Source organism: Bactrocera neohumeralis, chromosome 3 (genome assembly GCF_024586455.1).
Source record: "Bactrocera neohumeralis isolate Rockhampton chromosome 3, APGP_CSIRO_Bneo_wtdbg2-racon-allhic-juicebox.fasta_v2, whole genome shotgun sequence".
Taxonomy (NCBI): Eukaryota; Metazoa; Arthropoda; class Insecta; order Diptera; family Tephritidae; genus Bactrocera; species Bactrocera neohumeralis.
Genome location: NC_065920.1, coordinates 2,375,856 through 2,386,745, shown reverse-complemented (window position 1 = coordinate 2,386,745; position 10,890 = coordinate 2,375,856). Strand labels below are relative to the sequence as shown.

Genomic DNA, 10,890 nt, shown 5'->3' with positions numbered 1-10,890 from the left:
ATTGTAGGACAGCAACTGAGTTCGCTGACGGTGCGCTCAAAACTTGTGAAGTGATGTCTACACTCCGAATCTCTAGAATCGAGTTATTTTATGATTAGGCGGTTTTCGATGCCTGAAAACAGCGGTGTTGCAGGAAACTGTAAGGGTGATGTGCTTGCTAATAGCGGAATGGGAACAAATAGAAGCTCCTTTGTTTCCAAATAGCAGCAGTTGTGCAGTCGAAAGGTCCTTGCTCTCCGCTCTCAGCAAGGTGGTTGCAGAAGTTCTGATTGTACACTGTCCGTACACACCAAGATTGGATATTTTACCGGATGAGATAAATTCATCAGGCACCCAGGTGAAATAACGACCTCATAAAGAGTTGTGACAGTCTAAGAGTGATCCCCGCAGTAACCTAATCGAACCTTGCGTTTAACATTCACTATACCTGAAAGCAAAAGAGCGGTTAGATACTTAAGTATGATGTATTTGTCTAATATTTCATTCCCTGCCACCTTAATTATGTTCTATAATGTATTCGAACATCCGGCTTTAGCTCATGGACCAGTTGCGTATCACTATCGACTAGTTCCAATACTTGCATTTATCTAATGTATATGTAAGTATGTATTTATGTGGATGATTATTTTTCCATGCTGCGACTTATAATTGACATTATTACACTTGTTTTTGCTTGAGTTGACTTCACCTTCAAACTTTTTATAGCCAGCTCATTACGAGATCAATCATCTACTTAAATCAATAATATACTCGTTGATGAGGATTTTACGTTTTAAAGTGGATTTTTAAGGAAATGCACGGAAGCTTCAGCTACGTGAGCTAATCTAGGTAAGTGACAATTTGTACATTGCCGCTATCAAAATTTGATTCATAAGGTATCCATTCATATCATAGGGTGTTCATTCAATAGACAGTTTAGGTTTAAAGTTGGTTGTATAAGATTTCTACAGTAAAAGAAGATATCTCCGACAGCTGTTAAAAAATATTGTTTAGACCTTGGACTTTGTAAAGCCGCTCTTCTGCTTATTAAGAGAAGATGCGACTACATTCTACAAATGTACATACATGTGTGAGGCAACTGCCACGTGTGGCTGAGTGTTTTAATTTATTCTGAATTTTTTTGTGAGTTCCGTGAGCCGTATCAATATTTTATAAGCATCTGCAATTATATGATAATTTAAAATATTTCATGATTTTATAAGAAAATATAATTTTTTGAAAAATAGTTCCTTCACTCCAGTATACTTATTTATTTGCTCGAAAAATGACTTAATTTCTTCAACGTTTGTTGTTTGCAAACAAAGAATTTGAATTATAAGTAAAACTATTTAAATTCCAGCAGCGACCACAGATTATTCAAGCACTTAGCAGCGCCATTTACCATTTCTTTTGTTGATTTCGCTTCGTCGTCATGGTTTTTGCGCAACAATCCTGGCAGGTGAGCAGCCACGCTGCTTGAGCAAAATGTCCTCGAGCAACTGCTCAGGCGCTCGCCATTCACCGAAGAATAGACTGAAAGAAGCAAACAAACGATAACAACAAAGCGAACGAGAAACGAAATTCAAAACATTCGCGTTGAAAAGCCGCACCGGCTGCGCTGCGTAGCGTGAGCCATTGAATGCGACAAAAGTGCCATCGGAGCAGACGACGCGGGCAAAGCAGACGAATGCGTCGTTAAAAATCATTTATCACTTCCTGAGAATTCATGCGCGCCCATCGTTCACCGCAGCCGGCATCATCGACGCAAGCACACTGATGAATCACTCGCACACACACATATACTCACTCACAAGAACACGAAAGTGCGCTTGAGGCGTTGCAAGCAGGTGTTTGTGGTGGCGCTCCGCGGCAAAACGAACGTTGCAGCACTAAATCAACGCCGGCAGACACTAGAACGCTTTTCCAATGCTTGCATTGCGCGGAAAAAACATCATTGCTGCGAGGCGGAGAGTGTTCATGAATGGAGCAAATCTTGCAGAATGAGAAGATGCGGCAGCCGGGCGCAAAAACGGTTGAAGCACGTAAACAAATGTGTTTGAAAGTGTGGGCGGACGGACGACTGACGCGACCGACTATTATATGGCGCGCATCCAAATAAGAATTAAATAAAAGGGTAAAGACTTTAAGACCGTTACGTGCTGAATAGCCATTTCTTTTTGCATTTGTCACGGCAATTACCTAATTTGACAAATACAGTAACTTATAACTGCACATTTGTTCGATAACATCCAAGAGGTGGTCCATCGAGTAAGACGCTGGAAACGCAGATGTGGAGGATCAGCTAGCAAAGGTTTTCCAAAAAAAAATTCGGCGACGTTCAAAACATGTCTACACACCTTCAACCTCTCAATAAATCCCAACGGAAACTCTCTTCCCCTATTTTTTTTATGGAATACATGCTTTTCCGTGAAAATTTTAATGTTGAATTCTTTTTAGCTAATTATAACCTACTTACGCGTCAATGCTCTTCTACCGTTACCTAAAAACATACATACATACATTTTTATGACAAATTCTCAGAAACATATTTTCCTTCGGGGCTAAACCCAACCACAAAGTTGTGGAATTTAGACTGAGTCAATTTATGGTGTTTGATAAAAGAGATTTATGGAAATAATTCAATGTGAAAATTGCCGATTTATGACATAGACTAGAAGAACGGGGAATATTGGTAGCAGTGTATGCCAGCACCTACATTTGGTGGTTTGGCCAATAAAAGCCACAATAAAAATAAGAATTGAAGCAGATACTGAGAAGACGGCCTAATCTTCTTCTTATTCATCTTCTTCTTCTTCTTCTTTACTGGCATAGATACCGCTTACGTGATTATATCCGAGTTTACAACAGCGCGCCAGTCGTTTCTTCTTTTCGCTACGTGGCGCCAATTGGAAATTCCAAGCGAAGCCAGGTCACCTGGTCTTTTCAACGGAGTGGAAGTCTTTCTCTTCCACTTCTTCCACCGACGGTTATTGCGTCGAATACTTTCAGATCTGGAGGGTTTTCATCCATACGTACGACATGACCTAGCCAGCGCAACCCGCTGTCACTTAGTTCGCTGAAATATTTCAATGTCGTCGTATATCACATACAGCTCATCGTTACATCGAATGCGTTATTTGCTGTGGCTAACACGCAAAGGACCATACATCTTTCGCAGAACCTTTCGAAAACTGGTAACGTCGAAGTAACTCTTGCCAACATACGCTACTTTGGACTGAATAGACATTTGAGAAGTAAAGACCTCTCTCGACGAACAAAAACAAAACTTCATAAGTCACTCATTATTCCCGTCCTGCTATATGGTGCAGAGCCATGGACGAAGACGGCCTATAGCTGAGCTTTGTTCATCGGTTTAAGACTCTTCTAATTCGCATACCACTCATAAAGAGCTTGAGTATTCGAAAAACTTAATATAAGAGCTTTTAAGCGACCAAGCGCCAAAGTCTTTATTATCTTCTATACTAAATTTTGGAAAAATATAAAGCTATAAATAACTATAAAACAAGACTTTTTGTTTTCTCAATTAAATTTTAACGAAAATCTAGTTTATCAACTAGTTAATGATTCTGGTGGTTTCCGTTGCCGTTAATCCCTCAGCACGTAGACGTTGCAACATTGGACGATAGATGTCGGGCGTGAAGGGCAAACATACACCGCGCTCTTGTATTTCACCTAGAAAAACCGAAGACACATAAATATAAAGAAAGAGAGAAGTCTTGCAAAAGCCGTGTCAACTAACCATCCAAAATCATCTTGGCTGCTATGGCCGCGGGCTTGCCCACAGTTTGCGCCATTGCGGAGTGACCGCCAGGTTGTCCGTAAACAACAAAGTTGATGCCACGCTCCTCGCGTCGGCCATCTTGCCAACGTATGCCCACCTCGTGACGCAATATGACCAAATCACGTTCCTGAGGTTCTGAAATGACAATAAAAAGTTGTAATGCAACGCTAATATAAGTAGAGCCGTAGATTGTGCTCACCAAATGCCAAGCGCTTCGCCAAATAGTGACTTAATGTGTCCAATGGTGTATTCAACTTTACCACCGGCGTATCTTCCAATAGTCCCAGACTCTCTATGCCTTCAGCATCTCCGATACGTTCGGCCAACTTTTGCTTTAAATTCTCATAGAAGATACTCGAATCGGACATACCCAACATGTTGATCACTAGCTGGCGCCACGTTACATCCGGTCCATGTGGATGCAACATTGGGTGCGGCTCAGGATCAATCAAACCGAGCAATTGCATCGGCTGCACACACTGCGAGAAACCCTGGTATCGTATGGTGCCACGCAGCAGCGTATGGACATCTTTGCCCAGCCCATAAAGCTCAGCGTATTTTGTTGAATCGCGATTCGGAAAACCTTCCAGTGCAAAACCGGGCAAGAAATTGAGAACTCTCGGATTTGATAACAAATCGCCGCCACCTAAAATCTCTACAATCTGCCCTTTGCTTAAATACTTCGCTGCAGACAGGGTGTTCAATAGGACACCACGTGGCGACCAAGAAAACTTATATCTCAGCGCATTGTCTGAGTGCTCAGGCGCCGGCAAACCACCACAGAAGCTAACAAATGATTCAATAACGCCGCCCTTCTCCTTCACCTCATCAATGCATTCCATTGCAAGTAAATGATCAATGCCTGGATCGAGACCGACTTCATTCATAATGGTGACACCGTTGCGACGCGCCTCTTCGTGCAACTCTTTGATCTCATCATTCAAATAACTGGCTGTGACCATGTGTGTTTTTTCAGCCACACAACATTTAGCCACCATGCCGTGCAAACCGTAAGGGAGCAGGGAGATGACAACATCTGATTTGGCGCACAACTCTTGTAAATGATCGGTGTTTTCGGTGACATTAAGGTACACACTGTCAACTCCATTATATTTCCGTGCCAAGCCATCCGCTTCTTCCTTCAAAGCGGAGCAGACGGTAATCGAGACATCATTTTCGCGAGCCAGCCACTCGACTAGTGGCGCTGAAACCATACCTGCACCCAAGATAAGCGCCTTCTTGGACGACTCGAAGCGACCTTCGATTTTGTGACGCGAACGATAGCTACACGCAAAATCGGAAATTATTTAAAGGTGTGAATGATGCAGAGTAATACTATTTATAATACCTGTTGGAGTCGCGCAGCTCCTGTATATACTGGAAGTTATCGGTCAGTCTTCCGTTGCTAGCAATGATCGCCTAAAAGTAAGAGAAAATGCTAAATGGGGAAAAAATGCTAACCAGAAACATAAATCTAACATCTTCAGGGTCCATTCTGAAACAAATATTATGCAGTGCTAAAAATAAACGCATCCAATTCTTATCAGATCCGAATAAGACTGCACGTTTAATGCAACCTCGGCGCTATGCTCGTTTCCTGACTTTGTGCTCGTTATACGAGTGTCGTTATCAGTTCTTTGCCGCTATTTTTAGCTGCGTATTGATTGAGATTATTTATGTTACTAGTACATGGTAAATAAAAGTTTTATGAAGCTAAATAATCGGGAAATTATGCTGGTTTACAATGAGCTTAAGGATTGATTTTAGTAAATTCATTCATTGCAGTTAGGTACTCACCGATTTGATTGGATATGGGAAGTTTTCCTCCTCGAGCGGTTTTTTGGCATCACTCTTAATTATGTCGTGCACAAATGGACTAAGCAGCTCTCCGAAGTAATCCGTCGATTCACGTGGTAACTGTGTGGGCATATTGTCGATTGAACAGACTAAAACGCCTGGGCCCTTAAAGCTCTTCATGTCCTTATTGCGATCGGCGTCGTACAAGCAGAAAGGCGTGTCGATTGTAGTACACTCATTCATGAACTCAATGGAGCCACCCGGGTCGGCAGAGATATCACAGATAGCCAACATGCGATGCGGCAGCGCTGGACTTCCTTTGCTGGTTGGCAACCAAGGCGTGTTCGCGGGTCGTAATAAATTTTTAGCATCCGGTATGCTTATCAATTTCGGACTACCTACTGCCCAGTAGATACCGTTAATGATCACTGAAGCATATGGTGCAATCTTGGAACTGAACGTCGATATATAACGCTCGGGGAACTCATCATATTCACGAGCATCAAAGCCACCACCTTCACGTCGCTCCAAATGATCCGAGCGACTTACTTCACAGCCATACAACTTATTCTGACCTAAGCACATACAAATTAGACATGTGATACATATTAAGCATAACTAACTGTAATTGCTGACTACTCACTGCCATGCTCAGCCACTTTGCGTAACATCTCAGGTGGCACATACTCAATCGGCAACTCCTGGAATACCTCTTGCGCACCCTGTGACACATTGCCCGACCCAGTGAACACAACAGTCAACGGACCTATTGATTTAGGCATCATGCCTAACGAGATTTCATAGCCACAATCTCGTATTGCCTGTCGCGCCATCGACGAGTTCCGGTAATTATGCGCCGGTCCGATATGCATGAAGGGTGTGTGATGTCCCAGCGCCAAAAGACGTAAACCAACACCATGCAGTATGTTCACCATGCCCGCTACGCCAGCGTATTTGCCGAATGCGACTTGACGTGCGCCACGCTCGTCCACTATGCGTTCGTAATCAATCAGACGGATATTCTGTGAAAGGCATTAAAATCAAAGTGACGAGTTGATTGTAATGTAATTAATAGGAATCTGTGAACCCAAAGTGTGGATGTTGGCATAAGTGCATGTGTACGGATACAAGTGACAAAGAAGGTCTGAGTATCTAAATTGGATATGATGCAATGTATTGTACATACATACTTAGCTTTTCAAGTACATTAATTGATTTCAAACCGTGAAAATGTTTTAAAATAAAGTGGCGTAATGTAAGCTTTGATATACAGACATTAGCCTGTCTCAACAAATTTGTGATAAGCTCAAGACGCTTTGTCGATTTGTAAGTGTCTTATGACCTTGTATATAGGAGTTTTTGGGTACCACAACGGACCGACGTTCTAAGCAATCCAAGTGAGATGTGTGTTGAGATCGAGCTCGTAACCTAACTTAACCTAACGTAACCTATGACATATACTCATATATGTAAGTACTTAGTATACTAAATGACCTTTCGAAATTTGGAATATTCGCGTGAAATGTCGTAATTAATACTCACCTTCTCTAAAACGGCATCCAGGAGAGGCATATTCGACTCCTGGGCTTTAATGGTATGCGAGAAGAAGCAATATGTCTTTCCTGGAATGAGCGAATCGATCGGCACTTGTTTCACACCAAATATCACGGAAGCCTCACTGATATCCTCTTGCACCGTTGCTCCAGCATGCAAATAAACCTTTGAAGAGAAGGAGAAGGGCTCGTTATTAAATGAACGCAGTTACACTTTTGATTTTGAAAGGACTTAATGGGATGATTTGTAAAAGTTTTCAGAAAAAATCTGGACACCAATAAACCAGGTCTACGGCTTTTTCGAAAATGATTTTGAATGACCGTAAAGTGAAGTTGATCAAGATAGCCTTCGAAGATTCCAAAGGGATGAGATGATCATTTCGCTAATGAATGTTTCGTTATGAGGAAGCTGTCTCAGATCAGATGACACAAATTTTGAAAATAAAATGTGTTTTTCTATTTTGAAATATGTATGTACTATGTAATGTCATTAAAGTATGAAGAAGTGGACAAACAACAATGACTACAACAATAAATTCTGAACACGGTTGTCGTGACAAGTTTCTAAAGTCACACCATAATAATTTACAACCTGTTGTTGTTATTCTGTTGTCATTTTTGCTCGTGAGCATTGGATTGGCCCCCTGTAGCGTGATATCTTATCGCTCGTGACATTCCTACATTCGTATGGAATCGTAATCGGCTGCTGCCTTATCAGCTATTCCAAGATCAGTAAACAGATCAGTTAAACGGAAAGTTTGTTTTTAATGAAATTATTAATTGTTGTTGTTTTTTATGCTCTTATTCTGTTTATTAAATAAGGCTTTCGAATGCTTTCGAGATCAAGTAGTGATTAAAGGTTTATAAACGGGTTAATCATCATTATCATTCCAATAAACTCGTAGGTGTGTACTAATACCATATACCTGGCTACTCACACCGGAAAACTGAAATGGTAACGTCGTAAATTGGGTTGCAATATTTTTTTTTAAATTTATGTTTAATCATTAAAACGTCGATTTGCCTTTGATAAGCACAATCATTATGCTTGGTATTTCGTTTTTTTTTTTTTTTGTTTATTGCGCAGCTAGATTTATAGTACTGCTTAAAGATATCTTGAAATGAGAGCAATATTTTTATTTTCGATTTCTGAGCACTTTTTCACAGTTTATTGTTTTTGGATATTTTTTCAAAAGTTTTTTACTCACCTGCATGGGATAGGCACGTCGATTCGAGGGCTGTACTATGACCTTAACGCCCTGTTTTACTAATTTTTGCACATGCGAAGGCCCGAATGGAGCTCGTCGCTCCCAAACGGATTGATCCTCTCGTCGTATGGCAATCACTTTACCGTGCTAAATAAAAAAAAAAACAAAATTAATTAAAATGATTAAAAAACAAGAGTTGAGATTGAATAATATTACTGTAATGAGTTGAACTAGGTCGGAGCAATAGAAATGCACAATTACTGTGCTTTACGAGTTATTAAGCAAATGATTCTGCGACCTCGTCGGCCCAGTTAGGCTAACTTGAACTATAACACGAGTTGGGTAAGAGAAGAAACAATCTCTTTATATAAAAATGACAATAAGTAAAATGGATTTGAACCCTGTAACATAAGTTTACTGTTAAACTATTAAAAAATATTATTTTCGGTTCAAAATGACCTGGCGAAATTGTTAATCGTCCCTTGAAATACGAAACAACGTAACATCATTTTTCATAAGTTTACAGGCGAAGGAAAAACGATATAATAGAAACATCTCATATCGAAGCAAAATTTGGGTTTTGGTTATAAAGTGGTTGTATATTGGTTATAAAATGGTTTTATATTGGTTACATCTGAGAGCGGAAGCTTGAAATCTTACGATATGACATATACAAGGAGCTTTCCAAAGTAAACAGGACTTAAAAAAGCAGAAGAAATGGTTTTTTCGGCAAAATCAATTTAATTTATTTTATTCAAAATAGTCTCCTTCTGCTTCAATACGGCTTTTTAGATGGTCCAAAAGCATGTCGAACGAGTGTTTTAGCTCGTTGGCCGGAATGGCCGCCAGTATGCCGGTGCAAGCCTTTTGAATAGCCTCTACGTCTGCATAACGCTTTCCTTTCATGGGCAAATGCAGTTTTCCGAAAAGGAAGAAGTCGCACGGCGCCATATCAGGTGAATACGGGAGTGGTTAATGGTTAAAATGTGATTTTTGGTCAAATAATCGGTCACAAGCGTCGATCTTCAAATGTTGGATTCTGGTCGTCAGTCAATTTGTGCGAAACAAACCGTGCACACACCTTTCGTAAGCCCAAGTGTTCGGTCAAAATACGATAAATCGATGTTTTGAAGATGTTCAATTCCATTTCCATGAATTTCAATGATGATTTTGGCTGATTTTTGATGAATTCACGCACAGTTTCAATGGAATTTCCGGTGATCACGGGTTTTGATTGGACCACATGTTGATCGTCATTTATGTCCTCACGATCACTTTGAAAACGTTGAAACCACTCGTGGCACAGAGTGCTACGGGATAGGCAATCATCGCCATAAACTTTTTTCATCAACTGAAACGCTTCGGTAAAAATTTTACCAATTTTAAAACAAAATTTAATGTTGGTTCTTTGTTCGAAGCTCAATTTCGCACCGATAACACAAACATACTGACACTTAAAACGCAATAACTTCACTTCCAATCAATAAAATGTCATGAAATTTTCACTGGATAATCGATAAAGATAGACTCTAACGCACCAGTCGATATAGAGATGAAGACACCAGGGTGCGCTAGATTCAAGATTCAGATTGGAACGCTCCTTGTACAATGTGATGTAGTGAATCTTAACCAATAAAAAATCTAATTTCGTTTTTTTTTTGATGATACGTTGTTTTGCATTTCAAGTGCAGCCCTGTGCATAATTAATTAAAAACTTATTTAATTTTTCTATGAAACTAAAAGAAAAAGTAAAGTACGGGATCTTTTTTATTGACTTTCACAAAGTTCTAAGCCGTAGAATCTGCAGATAATTTAATTATAAGCCCTAGAATCTGAGGGTTAAAACCAGAAAAGTACCGTTACACTTTCATATACATATATACCGTTATTTCACTAATTAATTCAGCACAATGTTTCGTATATTGCTTGGTTACGTAGAAAACCCGAACTTATATTTTGGATACACTAAAAGTAGGTCAAAAGTAAACCTCCTATTCATTTTGGCATTTGCAAAAATTCCGTCAATTATGCCGCCATCAATGAATATCTGATGTTTTCACTCACATGACGCCATCTATTAAATGACTTTGTCGCTCCATCCTTCGCTGTTATCACATTGCTTTTCGTTGCTGAGGCCGTTGCAACAGTCACTGATAGTGTGGCACGAGACTGCAGCAATCGCATCATCTTATTGCCTATGTCGAAAAACTCATATACTCGTTGCTAAATTGAATACTTCGTAAACTTTTAATCTGCAGCTTCTATTTACGTACTACATATGTATGTATGTATGCCCGAGTGCGAATGTATGTAAAGTTATCAACAACAGCGCTGAAATAATTTCACTTTTGAAATCGCAAGTCGCGCTTAATTTTCACTTCGAGACACTTGCTTTCGGTCCGCTTCCTTCGGGAGTTGGAAACGTTCTAATCGCCACTGGAGTCGACGAGCCCCTATCAGCTACCCAGCAGCAGCGAAATTTCGTGCGAAATCGGAAATCTTTTATGTCCGAAAAATAAACACCATAAAATAGATTATTCATGTACATATC

At 40.1% G+C, this 10,890-nt stretch overlaps 1 protein-coding gene across 1 annotated transcript; it reads right to left on the bottom strand.

Annotated features, from left to right (window-relative positions):
* Positions 1 to 3,413: 3,413 nt before the first annotated feature.
* LOC126752993 (alpha-aminoadipic semialdehyde synthase, mitochondrial) lies at positions 3,414 to 10,746 on the bottom strand. The gene is made up of 9 exons (XM_050464088.1): positions 10,404 to 10,746; positions 8,340 to 8,486; positions 7,121 to 7,297; positions 6,222 to 6,600; positions 5,579 to 6,153; positions 5,130 to 5,200; positions 3,981 to 5,065; positions 3,740 to 3,916; positions 3,414 to 3,672 (listed from the first exon to the last, which is right to left on the bottom strand). Exons 1-9 carry the CDS (start codon positions 10,524 to 10,526, stop codon positions 3,554 to 3,556), a joined length of 2,853 nt encoding a protein of 950 aa, XP_050320045.1. The 5' UTR covers positions 10,527 to 10,746; the 3' UTR covers positions 3,414 to 3,553.
* Between the last annotated feature and the right edge of the window lie 144 nt (positions 10,747 to 10,890).

What these genes read in the sequence shown, in the direction of transcription:
- LOC126752993 (XM_050464088.1), bottom strand. Translation starts at nt 10,526, where the DNA reads ATGATGCGATTGCTGCAGTCTCGTGCCACACTATCAGTGACTGTTGCA. An exon ending in GACGTGCCTATCCCATGCAG is followed by an intron (nt 7,298 to 8,339) that starts GTGAGTAAAAAA and finishes TTCTCTTCAAAG; the next exon opens with GTTTATTTGCATGCTGGAGC. An exon ending in AGCCAAGATGATTTTGGATG is followed by an intron (nt 3,673 to 3,739) that starts GTTAGTTGACAC and finishes CGGTTTTTCTAG; the next exon opens with GTGAAATACAAGAGCGCGGT.